At 38.6% G+C, this 21308-nt stretch overlaps 1 protein-coding gene across 1 annotated transcript; it reads left to right on the top strand.

The window, feature by feature from the left end:
• Window positions 1-381: 381 nt before the first annotated feature.
• On the top strand, window positions 382-12431 carry LOC103709785. The gene is made up of 13 exons (XM_008795284.4): window positions 382-577; window positions 674-735; window positions 1039-1116; window positions 2701-2782; window positions 3184-3254; window positions 3584-3685; window positions 4887-4976; window positions 5290-5364; window positions 5462-5494; window positions 6633-6710; window positions 11317-11367; window positions 11707-11819; window positions 12034-12431. Exons 1-13 carry the CDS (start codon window positions 523-525, stop codon window positions 12053-12055), a joined length of 912 nt encoding a protein of 303 aa, XP_008793506.2. The 5' UTR covers window positions 382-522; the 3' UTR covers window positions 12056-12431.
• The last annotated feature ends 8877 nt before the right edge of the window (window positions 12432-21308 follow it).

The raw sequence follows: 21308 nt of genomic DNA on the forward strand, positions 1-21308 counted from the left end.
CCCAAATAATAGGCGTGAAGATGTGGAACGCGTCACCAGAATGGCAGATTTTGAGCGAGTTCCTGATTAAATAAGGATGGGTATAATAGGGATAGTCCTCCGGACCTCTTTAAAAAGTAAAATTAAAAAATGTTGACCGAATCAAACCGAGATTGCGATTTCGTATCGGTACCGGCAACCGGCCGACGTGCCGAGATATCTGGTGTTACAAAAGGCGCGGCAAGCATGATCTTCCTGCCTCGCAATTTATCGGTTCTCGTGCCGCCGCCGCCGTGTTGACCTGGTCGAGCTGGTCTAGGAGGAACTGGTTTGGGCTCGCACCGATATTTGCGGCAAAAGTCCCCTCGGCCCCGCAGTACAAAAGTAGGGCTGCTCTTGCTGATTCGATTTTCTCATCGAGCCCCCTCTCGCTCTCTGTCGAGCCTAGGGTTTCGTCTCGTCTCGTCTCGTCTCGGAGGGGAGGAGAAGGAAGAAGCAGAAATCATCAAAGGCGAAGATCAGGGTTCCCGGGAGACCGGATCGATGGCGATGCATGCGGGAATTGGGCTCTCCAAAGTCCTGCTTCTTGTCGGAGCAGGTGATTCACACGCCTCGAATCCCCTCTCTTTTTTATTTTTGATCGATACGAGTTCTGGTTCGTGTCATCTGATGGCCTTCTGACCGTTCTATCCAGGGTTTACTGGCTCGATCATGCTGCGGAATGGCCGGCTGTCTGATATCTTGTCTGAGCTTCAGGTCAGACTCTGATCATCACTCTACCGCTATTTCGTTTGATTCTATTTAGATTCACTGTCTTTGCTCTTCACCACTGTTCCATTCGGATTTTCTTTTGCTCTCTGGATAGGATGAATTCTTCTTATTGGTTTCTTGACTATCTTTGGCAACGGATTCTTGCAAGATTGATAACCGACTTATTGATTTTTTTATTGTTTCTGATAATCATAACTATCGAGTCATTCTATCAATCTCCTGAAGCTGTTTGATATTTTATGTGAAGACACGTGGATTAAGATCTAGTTTTGCGCAATTGACACGCAGGACATGCTTAAGGGATTGGAAAAGTCTGCAGAAAAGGCAGGCACTAATTCTGAATTAAGCGATGCCCTTTCTACGCAGGTAATTCTTATTATTATGTCCTTGTATATTGTCTATTGTGGTGCCACCTAGTTAGAGTTGTTTGATGGTGGCGGTGACATTATATATATGTATAATCGTTACTGCAAAAGCCCACCTAAGATCAAACAGTAATTTGTACTTCCAGTTCCTGAAAAAGCCCATTTAAGATCAGACAGTAATTTGTACTTCCTGGTGGTATGGGTTCTTGATGTGCATGGGACTTTGCTAAAGCCAATATATGTTGATTGTCGTTGTTATCATAAAATTGCAATTTAGCTTGCTTCTATCCTTGTATATAGACTCATGTTTTATTTTATTTCAATTAGCCTCGTTTGAATACTTTGGAGTTTGGAATAATGCTCTAGAGAATGAAAATTCTCTATGAATAGATGCATTATAATAGTACTCCATGAACAATTGGTTCGGGAAATCCCTAATTTCAACCATACAATCGGAGAGTAATTCCTCGGAAATATTTGTTGATCTCCCAGTTCTCCCATTCCCCACCCTACTTATCCATTCAAACCAGCCCAAATTGCCATCCACTGCATCAACCACCATCATGATGGCCACTACCACCACAATTACCACCAGCATCATCACTACCCCCAATACCAAGACCACCATCAGCACCACCACCATGCCCCAACAATCACCACCATCATCACTATTGCTGCAGTCACCATAACATGGTGGTGGTTGTGGTGAGGGGGATTGGCTGAAGCAGGAAATGGGGCTGGAGTGCTAGGGGATCAGTATCATCTAGGAGACAAGGTGGAGGAAGACAGATTAGGGTGGGACAGAAGGAGGGACTTGGTGTTGGGGGGTCCATCAGGAGTCATTGACAGTCCTTGGCTGAGTCAATGAATTGGTCGCCATCACCAGAGGTTAGGTTGGGGTTCGAGGGGAAGGGTGGGGGGAGAGAGGGTGAGAGAGAGAGACCAGTGTTGTCCCTGTCATTGTCACTGGTGGAGGCGACCCAAGGCTGAGAGAGGAAGGTGACGGAGAAGATGGGTTAGGGTTGCTAGTGGGGTTTCATGGAGTGGGAGTTGTGTGGTGTGGGGTGGTGATAAGAGACTCCAAGGCTGATAATGATGGAAAATTTTTGCACCACTGGGAATGGGGAATGAAAACACTCTGGAATTAGGGTTGTTTAGAGTATATTTCTCATCCTGAAGGAGATACCCAAACACAAGCTTGGAAATTTTAGCACTGGACAAAAAAATTTCTGGAGTATATGCCTGGTAATTTAAGGTATCCAAACACCTCCTTGCTCATTAATCTGTTAGTCAATCTTTTTTTGGTGTTCAGCGGTATTGAATACATTATGAGTGGTAGGGATTCTGCCATTATCATCTTAGTTGAAAGTATTTGCATTAAATCTTAAAATTTGTCATGTGTACATATATGTATGCATATACAGCTTCATAGTGACAATTCTGGGTACGCTTTCGGTCATCATGACTTATCTTCTAGATATATCTCATCTTGATTTTTTTTTTGACTTGATAAGTACTATTTATGTTTTTTAATTTCTACCAAACCAATTGCAAGCTGATAAGTTGTCATTGCTATGATTGGTAGGTCCGTCGGTTGTCCATGGAGGTTCGACAACTTGCCTCTGCACGTCCAGTTACTGTTATCAGTGGAAATTCAGGCCAAGCAGGTATATTTGACCATTTAATATGAAATTTGAAGTAACATTTAAGAACAGGATTAATATATACCCATGCGGTTTCCTACAGATCAATAATAAGGATGAAGCAATAGTTAGTTGCTTGTCTAGCTACTTGATGCTAAAGATTTGCATTAGTATGAAAGAAAAATCCCAGTTTATTGAATATTTTGCTTGTTAAATGTTGAAAATAGCTGCATTTTTTGTTACATGCTTCGACATTTCATTTAATGTAGAATTTGGATTTATCTCTTTATTCTTGTTAGATATTGGTGATGTTACTTTTTGCTGGCGAAAAATTTGGTTGAACTGTTTCACTATCTTTCAAGAAGATTGTTAGATTATTTTATCTTGAGAAAATTTTCTAATTAAAGATGTTCTACTTCTACCAGGGAACATGACATCACTTATAGTGCCAGCGGCAACCTTGGGTGCATTAGGCTATGGGTACATGTGGTGGAAAGTATGCTTTATCATCGTCTCCATATACAATGAATAATATTGCGATATTAGATATGATAATCATTTGTTCATTTTAGATTCGTGCTATTCTTTATTGTTTATATTTTTCAAAATATACATATGCTTAAAGATAGTCTGTCACGAGGTACATAATGCTTTCAAAACTGATTCTTTTTAAAAGTATTTATGTCGAAACCTCAATAATGTGTCAATTGGGAGGCTCACTCTTTGCTGGTTGTTCCTCAGTTTGCAATCATTTTAGTTTCTGGTTTTGAGTAGGTATGATTAATGTGATTGACTTTTCCCTTTTATATTGTTTAATTTATTCAGGGCGTCTCCTTGTCTGACCTTATGTATGTTACGAAGCGTAACATGGCTAATGCTGTATCAAACCTGACAAAGCATTTGGAGCAAGTCTCTGATGCTCTTGCTGTAAGTATTAGATTTATAATTGCTAATTTCTGGTTTAGCAATGCTTATCTGTCATTTGAGCAATTATATTTGCATATCTTTTCTTGTACCTTCCTAAGTCTGGTTGCTGAAATCAGCTAAATGATAGATGGTGTTACTAATAATCTAGCCATTTTAGACAGTTACAAATTTAGGACATCATCTTTCCTTAAAGGTGTTATTTAGCATTGTTAGAAGGGAAAGTAAAGGAAGAAGGGAGAGTGGGTGAAGCAATGGGGAGTTTGGTTTCTCCATGGCACACTCATCTGTTCATGCTTACTACAGACTGAGTTTTAAGATAACTTCATAATTCTTTTAGCAATGAATAAATTTATCATTATCTGGAAGTCTCCTAAAATTTTACTGAAGGGGAGTTGGTATAAGAGAACTGATGGCTTTTAGTTCCATGGCACACCTAATCTACTTGCTGTAGTTAATTTCAGTGACTACTTGTTTTTGAATGTTTTAATAGAATGTCAAGGATTTTATTGGTTTAATGAGGTGGCCACTTGCTGATGTGGTGTTTTCATAATCTCCAGGGGCAAAAAGGACCTTGCTGATAGCCACATGTGACTGGTTGAGTGGTCAGCTGTTAGCAGTGGTCTTATGAGGACTAGAATTGATTACTAAGAGAACGATTTTGATGGTATAATGTTGTAGAAAATTTTAAGTGGACTGATTTTTAGTCAAGAGTTATACTAATTAAACTTGTGTTATATAAATTTGGGCTGTCCATAGATTGGGATACATATGGTTCTGAGGTTTGTAACCTCAACAGTGGATATTTTGCAAGTTAAAAGGCGCTCCTTTTTACTTGAAGTATCAAAACTAGCTACCTTTTGTTAATGCTTTACTGGAAAAGATCCTAGATAACCAGTAATGGAGCTTATCATAAGAGCAGTTGACTTATCTTTCAAGATAAAGTGGTCTTTCAGCAAGCTATTTTTGGCTGTTCTGATTTTCCAGTTCTTTTCCCTCATTTGTTTTCCTTCCCTGTCAAACTGTATTATTCGCTCCTGCATTAACTTAGTTGAGAATGCTGTTAGACTTTTCTAAGTATGGTATTAAGGTCAATATGAAATTTAGTACTTTTTTTTAATGTCCTTTAAGCATGGGCTTCTCATACATCAGTTGTATTTACACAATGACATGCCTTGCTAAAAATTTTGGCCCCTTTCCACAGAAAACTAAGAGGCATCTGACCCAGCGAATTGAGGGCTTGGATGGAAAACTGGATGAGCAAAAAGAGATATCTGGTCAAATAAAACAGGAGGTAGAATTGTTCTTGGTGCCCTTATATTATTGTACATTTGCTGACTTTTGAGTTTGTCTATCAAATTAGCATATGTGATTCTTGAATATGAAGCATAGGCCCAATATGGTGCATTCTGATAATTCAATGTTTCAGGGGTTTTTTAGCATTTGGATATTACCTTTTAGTATAAATGTTTGTTTTTGTATCTGAACTCATATGAATTGTTGGCTACTGTTGAAACAGAAGCACAAGAAAGTTCAGTTGTTACTTTTGATTTTGTAAATGCATTCTTTTTCATAGCTTCTCAAGCCCTTTATGTTTTACCAAACAGGTTACTGATGCTTGTGGCAGACTTGAGAATATTGGTTTTGAGTTAGACAACCTCCAACGATTGGTTTGGGGTCTGGTAATCATTTCTGTCAAAGTCATGCTGAACTTAATATTTTTTCGCACCTTGGGAAGTTTGTTTTATAATTCATGTTGATTATGTCTCCTTTTTGCAGGATGAGAAGATGAATGCAATTGAGGACAAGCAGGTGTGCTTTGGTCTTTGTAATCTTTTTAAATGAGATAATCTGAATGTAGCATGGGAATTTAAGATTTTTTATTTTTTTGAGAATATTAGAAATTGACAGAAATAAGCTAGGGATATGAATGCAGGAATAATTTTTTGGCTAATTCATCGCAGACATACTTCTCATGATATTATTTTCACTGAGGGATGAAATGACCACTGCATCTTCTCACTTCATGTCAGAATTTCCAGTGCTTAGCAGTACCTGATGTTATACTTCTAATATGAAAGCACAAGGATTTGCACTTGTTGCATGTTATGTATGACCCAATTCAATGAGCACGTAGTGGTTATAGGTGTGCATTTCATGCATGCAGCTGTCTATTAAGCTGATCACCTCAAGGGTTGGTGACATTTACTGTGACAGTATCATGTAGCTTCTTCATACTAACTTCCATTATTCTTAATTCGGTTTATGATACTGGATGAGTTTTAGAGGAATACTGACTCTTAGATATCTACAGTGCTGATACTGTCTAGAGATTAAGTGAAAAAGCATCTGTGCTAAAGCTAATTTTCCAATTCTGAATGAAGATTTAAAGGTTCTAGATTTGCAAATTATTGTTAGATGGTTCTGGAGAATGTTCATACCTGCAATGAGGTAGCTTGACCTGTTATTTTGAAGAATCATAACTGACGTTCAGCAAGATGGGAAAGCTTCTTCAGAGTGGTAACCATACAGATCATTGACAATTGAAGGATGAGAATCACCATTAAATGATAAAGAGAAATCCATGTCAAAGCCATATTCTCCTATGAATGGCATAAGAGATATTCCTGGACTATTTAGTTTTAACCCCTTCTTTGTTGAACTCAGAGAGATGGGGCATTTCTTTGTTTCTTTTTGTGATAATGCACTACCCAGTCTAGTTATAATGCTTCAGTCTTTCTACTCTGGTAACTTTAGTTTTCTTAAAATGCTAAATTGCTCAAATATGATATTGTTCTTGCATGTAACCTATTAACCACATTATAAACCATAATGACCATAGTAGCTGCTTTCGTTTCCATTATCTGTAATATATTAATTGCAAATTGCTCAATTCAACTTTCTTTTGGTGAATGTTCCTCTAATTCCACTGACAACACTGTGAGGACAGAATTTTGCTTGTGCTGGTGTTATGTACCTTGTGCGATATGCTGAGGGGAAGGGTGGAAAGATGCCTGATTCTCTGCAGGTACTACTCATAGTTTATATGCTAATATTTCATGATTTTTAAATTTTTTTCGGTTTTTTCATTCTGCAATCAGATGTTTCAGGTGTAGCATATGTTTTAAAATTTCACAATGGTTTGGTGTTCTTTAATGTAACATTAACATAACGATTCATCCTTGTCCTTGTCCCAACTATCTGGGTTATGGATCCTTGTTTGTCAAGCAATCCTATTGAGGAATTTGGTGCTCTTTAACATCGATGTTTCTTTTATTTTAAAATTCTTTTTATTTGTACACCAAGGTCTTAAAAACTGCCAGAATGGAACAGTACATGCAGTAATGTACTGTTCCAGAAAACTGGCACCTGTACATAGCATGTCTGTGTGGGATGCAGTCCCGTACCGTGCATTGCTACCTAATACTGTACTGGTTTTTCAAAAAAATAGCACGCCTTCTGCTACCAGTTTTTAAACCTTGCTGTCCTCACATTTATTTATTTATTGATCAACACAATGGATGGCAAGGACATATAAAGTACTTATTAAAGAGTGAATATCAAAAAGTGCTTTGAAGTTATCAGGTATTTGTTTCTGCATCTCTGTAGTTTGAGCCTGGAGAACTGATTGTGCTCAAGCACATCAGATACTATATTTGCCCCAAAATAATCGTGACAAATATTTGCCTCAAGATAATCGTGACAGATAATAATAATTATGAATATCTAGATAATGTTAATGTATTCAGTGGCAATCAGTTTTGCACTGTAATTTATGCTTTGCAGTTTTAGATGGATAAAGATTAAGTTGCAGTTTTTGAAACTTTAACCTCCGTAATAATTTAACTTCCTCTCTGGTAGCCTCTATGTTTATTTGTGGCCTTTTATTGTTGATATGCTTATGGCCCCCTATATTTGTGACTGATAATTGCCGACCCTTCTTTAGAATGAAGATCTGAGCCTGTTATTGCTAGAAGCCTGGAATGGGTTACATTAGGTGTCTATTGAAAGTTTTGGTTCCATAAGCTTTTGACCTCTGCAGTCCGGAAGAACAAAAGCACCAGTTTAATAAAGTATGATTTTATATGCATATCTATGTGAGTATCTACATGTATATGTGTATGTGCACACACTCACACACAAACACATACTTACATACATACAATCAAACAAAAACAAATTTGCAGTTTAATGTATATATATTATATATGCAAATATAGGCATATATATGCCTATGCATATGTATGTGTATGCACATGCGTATTGAGAATTACTAACATAGTGGGATAGTGAAAGGGACGATATAATCAATTTCTAGACTTAGGGGTGTTATGGAGGCAAAGTTCGCAATACTGGTTTGGCATCTGTATCGGTACCATGTTGGTGTAGTGTCGGTATGGGTCGATTTGGCATATCAACACTCGGTATGCCCCCCTACTGAGTATTGGTTCAATTACAGTACAATACAACATTGTTCGATATGGAATTGTATGCACCAGTACGGCAAACCTCGTGTAGAGTTTGAGTTCTAAGGATATCTATTATTAGATATTTATCAATCATCTTATATTTAAGTATTGATTCTTTTGCAAATTTTTAGATTGAACCAATGAAGCTAGCACTTTTTCTTGTTCATGACACTCTCATGATATTTTTTAACCCTTGCTTTCTGCTTCACCACCTTTTCATCCCATTTTTCTGATACCTTCATTGATACCTCAGTCTCCTTTTTCTAAAGGAATATTATTTTCTTTATAACTGGACTTAAGGTAGATTATATGTGGGACCAAGGTTTAAAAATTGCCATGTATCATTGTACTACATTGTTGTGCCATATGGGCATGTACCACCCTGTATCATTGCCCTGCATTGCATATGTACCAAGCGGATACATGACCAATACTTCCCTATACTGCTTTGCTTCAAACCTTGCATAAGATGCAAATGGAATCCAAGAGTGTCCAAGTCCTTGGTCCATCAGTGAGGAGCTTAGAATTCAGATTCAATTTCTTAAAAAATGCCTTTGCCCTTGGACATGGTTATGGGTTGCGAAAGGTTCAGTATAATACTTCTCCATGTGGGCATATTGGATGTTTGACCACCTTGAAGATGCACAGCTGCGACACGTTCACATGTGAATGCAGGCATGATATTTGATTCTTCCATGGGTATCGTCCTTTTATTGTTCAATTGATATCCCAGTGTACCCGTCAAGGTTGTGGTTTATGCCCTGCCTATCTTGTATGTCATCTTTCACTCTTTGAATGGTGATGTTTCTTTGCCAATTATCAGAAGTTCTTCTAGCTGAATTGCATCAAGAGAATTTACAGGGGGGATAGCCTAGCTTTCTTGAATTGTACCATTTTTTGGGATGATGATGAGCATGCAGAATTAATCGCAAGATAATTGAGTGACGAGTTTCTGGTGGTTGAAAGAACCATCAGTTTGAGAATTATGAAGCTATAGAGAGGCTTAGAATGTACCATTCATCCTGAATTTTGGAGTACATGAACTTTGGATTGCTTCTATGATGGAAAAGATATAACAAAAAGGAAAGAAAAACCAAGTAAAACATGATCTACTCAAAGAAATTGGAAAATGTTGTTACATTTAAAAATTGATTTATTGTCTTTCTTGTTCCACTAGCAAGGCAAGGACAAAATTCGGCCCAGATCTAGAACTACCCTCAACGGTTTGTGTAGCCATAAAATACTATTCCTTGGTTGAGATAGTCTGTTGCATTTTCTCACATACAGGGTACATTTAAATATATACATACACTTATATTTATAAAAGTGGAAGATGCCACCAGATTGGAATTTGATTGGAGAACACAACTATGCACATAGATTCAAAATGATACATCTGACGTATATGGAAAAGTAACATCTTGTTTGGTATATTACTTTTACCATTATTGGAACTATCAGACTTACTCTCTTTTACTTATCACAGGCTTGGTCACTCCAGCGATCACTCCTATGCTATGTATTTTGTAATTACAACTTTTTGGATCTTTTCTCATGGCTTCCATCGATGTGGCAGATCTTAGTATCTCTTTTCCTAATCCCAAGATCTTCATTTCACACATATCATCTCAACTAGTTCTCAATTGCTTTATCTTAATTGGTGCAAGGACCCATTTCTTACCTTATTCTTTATAGTTTGGTCACAGGGTTCTCATCTTCTGCCAAGTTATATTGTATGCTGGGTATTTCTCTATGGTTTATTCCAAAGGCATGTGCCGATCGCATGACACCTGAAAGATCATTTCCACTTTATTGTGGATGCCTTAGTCAAAGCCCTTCATACTTCTGAATGCTAAACCGAAGATCATTAAAGTGGTCAGACCATTTATCTCTGCCATTTTATGAGAACCACACTTTCATTTTTCTTGCTACCTACTTCCAATCAAGAGTTCAAGCCTATACTTGTTTCATATGATCATGAGTTAAAAACATACAACAGTGTGCCTTTTCTTGAATATTAACATTAAGTTTATATATGATTAGTGCTAAAGTCAAGTGATCTATTGAAATTCTTAAGTGGTTATTGGGTCAACCTGCCATTTCTCTTAGCCTATTCTTAGAAGTTCCCTGATATTCTGACATGATAAAAGCAAAATAGTGTTCAGCCATATTTTTCCAACCCGTGTTTCAAAGTTGGAGTTGCTGATAAAATTCCCCCAGCAGTCTTTCATTTTGGTAGCGAAGCAAATTTTTTGGTCATTCATTTGTGTACATGATTCTCTGTCATTCATTAATGAATTATATCAGTCTGAAAATAAAATTTAAGCACTCTAGAAAACAATCAGGCCATAGTTGCTCAAAATATTTTTTGACGTACAAATCAAATGAAGTCCAGTACATGCAGTGTAATATCACTGGAGCAAGGATTTAGTAATTCCTAAGGATTTTTCCCAATTCTTACAGGAGGATTTGTAGAAGTATTTGGTCAAAGTGACACTAATGACACATTGGCTTGCTTTTCTATGGTAGATGAGATCAGCTTATGGTTGTTTTCATGTCTTTCAGTTGATGCGAAACATAATAATTTACCATGACAAAGTTAATTTATGTAATGCATGCATAATTAAATGAGCAAGATTGTCTGTTTTGACCAGAGTCCCTCCTATTGATTGTCTTGCCAGATCTGTGGCCGTCTAAATTCCTCCTTTTCTTTAAGTTATTGGTGGACAGCATTTATAGGTCTATGGAATTATGTGGCTGTAGATCTGTTTATGTTACTAGCTTGCCTATGGTAGCTATTCATGAAAAAAGTGTGAGATAAACTGCTAGTGCAGCTCATTTATTGGAGTCAGTCACTTGTTCCTGATGCTCCATTTCTTAGTTACATTTTGTTGTTTATAAATAATTATAATCTCGATCCATGTTATCTCTTTGTTGAAGTGAAAGAAATACATGTACCAGAATAGCAGCTTTATAGGCTAATCATTGCATGCCTATTTGGTTCTCTTATATTCTCTTTACATCCGAGACTATGGCAAATTGGATTTCATTCAAGTCTTCTGGTTTGCTTGCTTTTTTTTTGTGCAGGTTTATGGCATTGCTTTTGGTTTTTAGCTAAATTTGCTAGTTGGCCTGGCTAACGCTTTCTTCCATTGTATACTGTAGGATGGCCTTAAGGGTGCAAACAGGCGTGGTTTCAATGCAGGAAGTTTGAAGGTTCTCTTTTACTTAGCTGCTTATAGCCAATTATATTTGCCAGGACCAAATCAATTTATCTGCTGGACTACATACTTTTCCCTGGTTTATATGCATCCAACTTGATAGCATCTATCAACTTCCATAAGTTCTTGTGCCATTGAGTGCATTTTTATATCATTATCAATTAGGTGGATCTTTTGACTACAATGATATTTAACATTATACACTAAATAAGAGGATCTTGTTGACAAGTCATGCTTTAGTTTGTTCCTATTTTAAGTGTTCCATAACTACAGGAAATAATTTTGAACTTGGTTTGTCTTATGAGATTTCCATTTTTTCTTGCATTCTTTTCAGGGTCTGCAACATATAACAGCAGCGATAGAATCTGGAAATTTTGACAAGAGCAAGACTGAATCAATCTTGCAGAATGAGATTGATTCTTTGGACAACAAGAAGGGCTTGTCCAGGTTCGGACCAACTTTTTGTCATAAAATTTAAGTTTTGATGCTTATTTTTCATCCGGGAAACTTCTGATGGACTGATGATTCCAGGGATGACTCCTTATGATGTCTAAACACTTTATAAAACAATCATAATTTCCTTCTACTTGATGTTTGTTTAATTTTTCTTGGATGCCAACTTATTGTCTCATACCTGTGTTTGAAATGTAATCTTTTGCAGGACCACTTCCATCAAGTGCTGATGTAAATGTTGTTCATAAAGAAACAGGACAGCTGGACTTCAATATATTATTCATATGGATTTTAGAAATGACTTTTTCGCGAACTTCTTGTCATTTATGTCCATAGCTTGTGGAGAAATAGAGTGTCTGAAATTACAAGTTTGTGATGCAGATCTATATGGTATCAGCTAATTGAACTTTCTAGAAGTTAGCACCATCATGGGTTGCAAAATCCTCTTTGTTGGTTTCAAATTGTTTGAGAATCTTGGGTTGTGAGCTATGCAATCAAGTGTTGTGGTAGCAGAACCATGTTTGTTTGCTTGCTTAGTGAAGGTTGATTGAAATTTCGAATATTTTGATTTCTGCATTAGATAGAGGACAAGATTGGTCCGATGAACTGTCGCTTTTTGTTATGCAAGGGTCTAGATCTTCTTTGTTTTATATAAATTTATATGTTTATTAGTGAATGCATGCAAATTGATAACGGCGTCGGTGATTTAGACCTATGAATTCGCAGGTATGGCAAAGCATTTTACAGGGTAGTTATCTTATAGAGAAACTTTTCTTTAAAAAATATAATATCACTTTGCTAAAAAAAAAAGAGAACTATAATATGAAAAAAAATGCCCTCTCCCAACCACGGTAATCTGTATGTAATTACTTTGTTTATCTGCATGTGGCATCAACTTGTACGGTAATGCAACAATGAATGCTTAATACGATGAGCTAATGGTTGTTTTTGAAAGACACAATCAACCCGTCTTCTTTGCAAATTTGGGATATTTTATTTTCTCGTTTTTTGGGATGAATACAGATTTGATTTAATTAATTAATTGATCCATTTTATCAAAAAAAAGAAAATAAACAACAAAATTGTTATATAACTTTAAAATTCAGTTGTTTTAAATTTTAGCCTCTCCCTAGAGTTTTATTGTTGCATATCAGGATTTTATTCAAAAAAATTAGTCAATATGCATTATTTGAATAATTTTTTGGTTCTTTATGGTATTCAAAATCTGTTTAGTACATAGCAAGTTATCTCTTAAGAGTGTTGTTTAGTCAAACAACACTCTTAAGGAGGCTATCTCTTAATTATACCTTGGAAGCGGGGAACAGTTATGGTTGATGTTTTTCATAATTGCTTCCAGCATGTTGTAATGGTAATCTCAAAACTAAATAAACTTTTTTGGATTTTACCGAGTGTGTATGCCAGTATTGACTGCAGAGTGAGGAGAGCTTTGTGGGAAGAGGTGACTAACCTTGTGACTCAGGGTATCTCTACCCTAGTTGCTAGTGACTTCAATTGCATCTAGGTGCCCATGAAAAAGAAAGGAGGCAAGGTCTATACCGATAAGGTAGAAATAAGGGAGTTTATGACTTTACGACAACCAATGGATTGGTGGATTTCGGTTTTATGACTCTAACCGACTGGGTAGAGTGTGAGAGAGGATTGATAGGGTTGTAGCTTCAGTTAGTTGGATCTAGTCCTTTGCCACTTATCAGGTCATCACCTTCCTCGGATTGCATCGAATCACTGCCCTATTCTGATCAACACTGTCTCCAGCATTAGTTATCACAACCTGTTCTAGTTCGAGAAGTTGTGGTTGTCGTAACCTCAGTCCTGGAACATCATCCAGGAGGCAAGGGGGGCTCTGTTGTGAGGGTATGCTATGCGGAGGGTCGCTTGAAAATTGGGGCTCACCAAATGGAGGCTGTGAAGATGGAATCAGGAGGTGGTGGAGGGAGGAGAGTAGTGGCGCCCTAATAGAGGTGGAGCTAGCTGATCTCCGATAGAAGCTAGCTACTCATTACTCACTCTTGCGAAAATAACAGGTTTTCTGGCAACAGAAATCTAGAGTCTAGTGGATCAGGGAATGAGACAGGAACATCCGATTCTTCTACTAATCTACTATCATTAAGAGGCAGACGAACCTGGTTTGGTCTTTGAAGGATGAAGCTCGACAAAGTGTGGAGGAGGAAAGTAGGGTTCGACAGGTGTTGTTTGAGTTCTTCAGGTCCAGGTGGACACAGGGCAGCATTTGGGATATGGCCTACAACTTTTCTCCTCCAGATGTTGGAGTTGAGATGGTGGAGAGCGATGGTCTTATTGAGCCAGTCTCGGAGGGCGAGGTGCGGGGGGTGATCTGGGCCTTGGCAGAGGACAAGGCCCCGAGGCCCGACAGTTTTACCTCATTCTTCTTCAGGAGATACTGGAGCATTATTATAAGGGAGGTGGTAGAGCTGTCCAGTTGTTTTTCAGCATGATCTTAATGTCGGATGCTTGGAAGGCTACTTACATTACCTTGATCCCAAAACGCCAGGATGCAACACAGCCTAGCTATTTAAGACCGATTAGTCTTTGCACTACCCTGTACAAAATAGTGGTGAAGATCATGGTGGGCAAGATGAAGCCACTGCTGCCTCGTCTTATCAGCCAGAAGCAGGGTGCTTTTATGGGGGGCCAGAACATCACTGTAATGTTATGTTAGCCTAGGAGATGATCTGGGATTTACAGCAGGCCCCGTGTCGGCAGAGCTTCATGGCAGTAAAGCTCGACGTAGAGAGAGCCTACGATAGAGTCAGATGGGATATCCTCTGGTATGCCTTGGAGAGCTTCGATTTCCATTATCGGTTGGATTCTAGGCTGCGTGTGGATGCCGTCCTTTTCCATCTTGATCAACAACATGCCAACTCTTTTTTTCTATTTCACTATCAAGCTGCAGCAATGTTGTCCCATGTCCTCTTAACTGTTTATTATTTGTGTTGACGTGTTGTCTCGTGCTTTGCAGGCAGCATGCCAGGAATAGGCGATGGACGCCAATGAGCCTGCCTCTAGGCCCATCCGATCTCCCACCTACTTTTTGTAAACGACTGTCTCCTCATGGCCAGGGCAAGGACTAGGGAAGTGACAGTTCTTAGATGCATTTTGGAGGACTACCGCGCGACCTCACCTCCGGTTAGAAGGTAAATTTGCTCAAGTCTACTATTTGCTTTAGTCCAAAGACCAAGCTGAGGGTCGGGCAGACTGTCAGAGAACTTCTTAGTATGAGGGAGCACGAGAGGCCGTAGAGTTACTTGGGGGTACCCATTATCGGAAGGAGACTTCGAGCGACAAAGTGCCTAGGTATGGTGCAGCATATTCAAGAGCAACTGGAGGGTTGGGGAGCAGCTTCGCTATCTATGATGGGCATGCTGACCCTTGTGAGATTGGTCCTTACATGGGGTGTCGTTTTCCAGCCAACTTGGGAGGGGGGTTGGGTGTTCTGTCTCTGCTCAGGAGTAGAGAGGTACTAGTCGCAAGGCATGCCGCGATGCTATCTTGGCCAACATTAGGTGGCTGATCAGCGACGAGTGTAGTGTGGATCTTGTGGAGGACCCCTAGATGGTCACCCTCCCAGTGAGACTATGGTCGACTATGATCCACATTGAGGCCGTGAGTGGTTTGCGGATTTGCGACCTCCTCCACCCAGATGGGACTAGGTGGGACTCTAGATGGACCGATCATCTATTTGGAGACCACCTTGCAGAGAGAGTGCATTCTTTGGCAGTTTTTGGATGGGATGTCCTGGATGTGAGGGTCTGGAGTACTTCTGGCAGTCCGAGGATTGATGCCAGGAAAATCTACGACTTGTTCTAGAGTGAGCAAAGTCCGAGGCTTGATTGTGCTTAGATCTAGAGGTTTGATCTTCATGCGAGGGTTGTATTATTCTTGTGGAAGGTGACTTAGGGACGCCTACCAATAGGGGCTATCCTAAGCAGGCGAGGACTAAGTATTCTGCCGATCTGCCCTGGGTGTGAGGCGGAGGAGTATATGGATCATGTGTTATTCTAGTGTGATCGAGCTGTGAGGGTGTGGAGGCTGTCTGACATCTAGCCTGATACACTTCGCCAATCTAGTTCCTTTACCCAGGCTCTCAGAAGGTGGGGTAGTATGCCTCATACTCGGTACTTGGCTATTAGGGTGATTTATGTTGCTTACCATATTTGGTTGGCTAGGAATGCTTGGTTGTTTAGGAAGAGCAGTTTGACACTTAGCCTATTCATGGAGAGAGCTCGAGTGTAGGTTGCAGATGCTGGTCCATTAGCGAGCCTTTAATAGCTCGGGGCACCTAAGACTCTTCTACTCATGCAGTGTCTCAGATGGTGTACTTCACTTGGGAGTTTCTACCTTTGAGTTTTCTCAAGGTCAACTTTGATGGATCTATTTTGGACGGTGGTAGGAGACGTCGTGCGGGCTTCGTAATCAGGGGCCCGGACTCTAGAGTAGCGGCGACCGGAGGGAGTCGGATCTTTGATATCTCAGTCCTTAGGGCAGAGCTGAGAGCTATTTGGGTCGGCCCCTATCATGCTCGACTTGTGCTGCGGGTGAGGGCCATTATACTTGAAGGTGACTCGGCCACCATGATTGGTTGGATTTCAGAAGTGCTCTGGCATTACCGAGGGTCATCACCTCCTTTTTTCGGATATCTAGGGTATGGCTAGCAGTGACACTGTCTTCAGGGCGAAGCATATCTTTAGAAAGGCCAACAGAGCTGCGGACTGGGTGGCCTCCTTTGTTGCAAATTATTCGGGAGTTTTTTGGATGGACGAAGAGGTGTCTCGGGTGCTTTGTGACTTATTGTATTTTGATTTTTTTGAATTTATTCATACTAGACTGATATGAGTCATCTGGTGTAGCAAATATATATATATATATATATATATATATATATATATATATATATATATATATATATATATATATATATAGGACTGCTATTTGCAGTTACACCAGAACAAATGGAACTGGCCGTTGGATTTTCCCAAACAAATCTCCTATTGGAGGAAGACGCTTGAGGGATGAGAGACACGTAGCTGAACAGAACCAAGAAAAAGAAGAAATCTTTCATGTATCCTTATGCATAATCTTTTATTTTATCCGTTGAGATGATACGGTGCAAACAAAAACTCCTAGTTATTCAGGATTGGGGGTATTATGCCCCAACCAGGGTGCAGATGAGACGAAATTGGGTTGTGAATTCTGCCGCCATTTTAGTCGTTGGTCATCACTCCGAATGTGGTTTTTGGGTAAACCAGAATTGCATTATTTTGTAAAGCATTAAAATCAAACTTGTGGTATGGGTACCAATTCAAGTTGCAACATGTTGCAAACAGTAATATGCTACGTACATTGTCTCACGTTAGCATGGATTGAGACTAAACGTATTGAAATCCAATATATGTGAGAATTGTTTGGCTTGCATGCATAACTCAAATGGAGCTGGGCAAAGGAATGTTGTTTCCTAATCCACTCTCTGCATCTACCGTGTGTGACATCCTGCAACTTATTATGCTGTTGGTCTAATGGTGTGCATGAACTTGTTTACGAGCAGTGAAGACAGTTTATTTGTTCAACAATCCAAAACCTACCCAAGAACAATCCCTTAAGAGAGGGTTGCCAATCAATTGAGTTCACAACTAAGGTAACAACTCTTGGCAGTCTAGTACTTTAAATTTACTATCTCAGTTAAGTGGATGGGCGCAGGAAGCCTCTTCCATCTATCCTTTGAAAAGAGATGCACATTAGTTCTTGCATGCCCAATACTGAAACTTACATGAGATGTGTCTTCAATCAAACTTAATCTTCTTTCACTTTGTTGGACAGAGTGAAGAAAAAGAAACAGAGGCAAAAAAAAGAGAAAAAAAATGCCAGAGAGCGAACATCTTCTTCTTTCATCTTCGTTGGGCAGAGAGGAGAAAAGAGGCAAAAAGATAAAAAAAAAAGAAAAGAAAAAGCTAGGGAAGAGAGAAGACGAGAAGCGAAGGATGAACGACGCGGGAGGAAGCTTGGGAAACAGTTGGCCCAACACGCCCCTCGTATCTAAACTGCGCTTGTTTACGAAAGAGCATAACAGAATTGTGCCAGCTGGCATGACACGCAATCGCAGAGAGAGAGGACCCACCGCCATCCTTCTTCTATAAATAGGAGCCCGTGCCATCGGTTCAGACGGTTTATCAGCGAGCGAGCGGAAGAAGACAGAGCGAGCGAGCGAGCGGAAGAAGTAGGGTTTCCATCGAGAGTCCTGGGAATCGATCTCTCCGCACTCTCTCTCGCGTTTCTCTCCTTTCTTTTTGATTTGTTTCTTCCTCTTTATCTGTTTCTTCGTCTAGTTAGGGTTTCGATCAAATGCCGGAGGAACTCTTGTTTCTCCGCATTCGTTGTTGAAAATATCGGATTCTTGTTTCAGTTAGGGTTTTTACCGACTCTTGGAGGTCTGTGATTATTGGTTTTCCTTTTCTTTTCGTTGATCCGTACGTACCGTTTTGGTATCCTTAAACGCAGGTAGATGGTGAAGAAAGTAGCTGTGCTGTGGTGATGCTTTAGATCACGGTGCCTTGAACCCTATTTGGTTCTTGTTTTTCCTTTCTTATTATTATTTTCGTCTCAATTCCATCCGAATTTTTATCATCGCATTCTTTCTCAAGATAGGGTTTTGACCGACTGTTGGAGGGTTCTGATTGTTGGTTAACTTCTCCTATTTCATAATTCGTACTCTTTCTTTTTTCTTGTCAAACATTCGGTCTTATATTATTTTACTAATCACGTTGCTGGAAGACCTTCGTGGAATTTTTATATCGCAACTTAATTGTCTCTCTTTTTATCATGCTTGATGTATTTGGCAACTTCAGTGTTGCAATGCCTGAGAAGAATTATCGCATTGCAGTTTTTTTTTTCTCTGATTTTTTTTTCTGTGCTTGATGAAGTTTTTATTTCTTGTAAAAGATTTGACCTTGTTCTGTCCCACAGATGTGTTCAGTTATCCAATATTGGAGCGCTTATTTCACACATAAAAAAAAAGCTTGAACACTTAGATGGATATTTTATATTCTGGTTTCTTTCCTTTTCTCTGCACTTTGGTAGATGTCATATTTCTTGTAAAGATTTAATCTTTTCTGTTTTATTAATATTTTCTGTGATTTTAATGTTGGGAGGCTTGAGTGGAATTACTACATCATGATTTCTTTCTTTTCTATGTTCAATATATTTCTTATTAATTGTAAAATATTCAGTTTTTGGCTATTTTATTGATCTATTTGGTGATCTCAGAATTAGGTCGGTTGAGTAGAATTGTTCTAGTGGAGTTTCCCCTTTTTTGTCTTTTCCATGTTCGATAGGTTTTATCTTTCTTTTAAAGAATTCAATCTCGTGCTATTTTACTGTTGCGTTTAGCAATTTTGATGCTGGAAAGCTTGAACAAGATAATTGTTTTGCGGTTTCTTTCTTTCTTTCCTGATTGATAAAATTTTTAAGAATTGAACTTATGAGGAATGCATTAGGTTTTTAATCGAAGCAATTGTTTATCCGTATCTTGTTTTTGGGTTTTTTGGGACTAATTAAAAACATATATATCTAGATCCCCATCTATCTATTTATGTATTAAATATTGGTAAAGGTGGAATATGAGTTTATATAGGAACATTTTGGATGTTAAGGCGTAAAAGGTAGAACTATATAGTGATTATTGAAATATATGAAAAAATACTGTTTCCTGCAAATTTGGCAGCATGGAGATGCATTATTATGATTGTTTAGCATCAGAGCACGTTAGATAGGAAGATAAAAATGCTGAGGTGGTGATGTAGCAAACTTTAGAGATGCTGAAAATAGTATGATAATAGTATAAGGTATGTGTTAACTGAGCATGAGATCATCTCAAACATGCTAATATGAAGAGTGTGTGCAGCAGAGATTTCAGTTAGTTTTTTGTTTGTTTTTTCTAGTAGTTAGGGTTTTGACCAACTTCCGGAGGATTCTGATTCTTGGTTTACCTCCTCTGTTTCTTGATCTATACTCCTTATGCGGTGGGCACGGTGTTGGTACCTTTGAACAAGTAGATGATGAATATTGATGCAGTTTACAGTACCTTGAATCATATTTGGTTCCTTTTTTTTTGCTTTATTATTTTTATTTTTACTATTTTCATTTCAATTCCATCTAAATTTTTATTGTCGGATTCTTGTTCAAGCTATTGTTTTGACTGACCGTTGGAGGGTTCTGATTCTTCGTTTACTATTTCTATTTCTTCATTTGTACTCTTGATGGTAACTGAATGGGAGGTCATCATGATGTAATGGGCTCAGTGCTGGTGCCTTTAAATGAGTAGATGGTGAAGAAAGACAGGATCTTGAAGCAGTGCTGCTCTACGTCATGATACCTTGAAGCATGTTCATTATTTTACCTCATCTCATGTCAATTGTAATTTCCACTCTGCTTGTTGGATTATGATGCGCAGTTGGTATCTTTTAACCAAATATGGAGAAGATCTATAAACAAGTAGGTTATCTCTGTTCGAGGGACCTCTGAAAACCCAACAATTGCAGCTTGCAGAGATGGTGAAATTAATAGAAGGAAAATTTCGTTCTGAAGAAGCGGCAGACTATTTTGGTCTTTTTAATAAAAAATAGAGATAGTAGATTTTGATGTCGTTGGACTTGGTTTTAAATATGAAATTCTGATAATACCTCATTTTTTCAGTTCCTCATACTCTTTTCATGTCTTGACCTTCAACTACAGTAAGCAACGTAAAAAAAATATTTCTGAATGTGCAGTATAACTGTTATAATTTTATTGTGTTGTTCTATTATGGATATTTCCCTATGATATTTCTTGTTGATTTTCATGGAAATATTGCTTGCGATGTAAGGAATTGTAAGATTTCTCGCATTGGCAGTTCTTTTGGAAATATTGATGTGAACTTTACTGCTAGATTTGAAACTTTGCTGATGACTTTGGCCCAGCCAAACACGGCCTCACCAACTGCTCCTACTGCTCCATCTTTGAGCGTCGGAGGTTCTTGATTCACGATGGTGGGCAGTCCTTTATTATCCTGTGCCTAATGAAGAATGCTGAAACCTAACTTTCTTTTTTCTTGTGAAAGATGCAAACTTGTGTTGTTCTACTCAATAATTCACTCCGCCTGAAGACTGCATGGAATTGTCTTATGGCTATTTCGTTCTGATTTCAATGTGGGAAGCCTGAGTAAAATTATGGCATTGCAGTTTCTTTCTCTCTTTCTACCATGCTGTTTTACTGATGTATTTGCCGATTTCAATGTGGGAATGCCTGAGTAAAATTATTGCATTGCAGTTTCTTTCTCTCTTCCTAGCTTACTTGTCTGTGCTTGATGGTTTTTTCTTAGTTCTTCTGATGGATTCAGTTTGATGGATGCAGTGATTTCAATTTTTTGTACACAAAATGTTGGATTGCTTAGATTGCACTATTTTGGTATTTGTA

The sequence above is a fragment of the Phoenix dactylifera genome, chromosome 8, assembly GCF_009389715.1.
Source record: "Phoenix dactylifera cultivar Barhee BC4 chromosome 8, palm_55x_up_171113_PBpolish2nd_filt_p, whole genome shotgun sequence".
Taxonomy (NCBI): Eukaryota; Viridiplantae; Streptophyta; class Magnoliopsida; order Arecales; family Arecaceae; genus Phoenix; species Phoenix dactylifera.

What these genes read in the sequence shown, in the direction of transcription:
- LOC103709785 (XM_008795284.4), top strand. Translation starts at nt 523, where the DNA reads ATGGCGATGCATGCGGGAATTGGGCTCTCCAAAGTCCTGCTTCTTGTC. An exon ending in AAGTCTCTGATGCTCTTGCT is followed by an intron (nt 3,686 to 4,886) that starts GTAAGTATTAGA and finishes CCCTTTCCACAG; the next exon opens with AAAACTAAGAGGCATCTGAC. An exon ending in AACAAGAAGGGCTTGTCCAG is followed by an intron (nt 11,820 to 12,033) that starts GTTCGGACCAAC and finishes AATCTTTTGCAG; the next exon opens with GACCACTTCCATCAAGTGCT.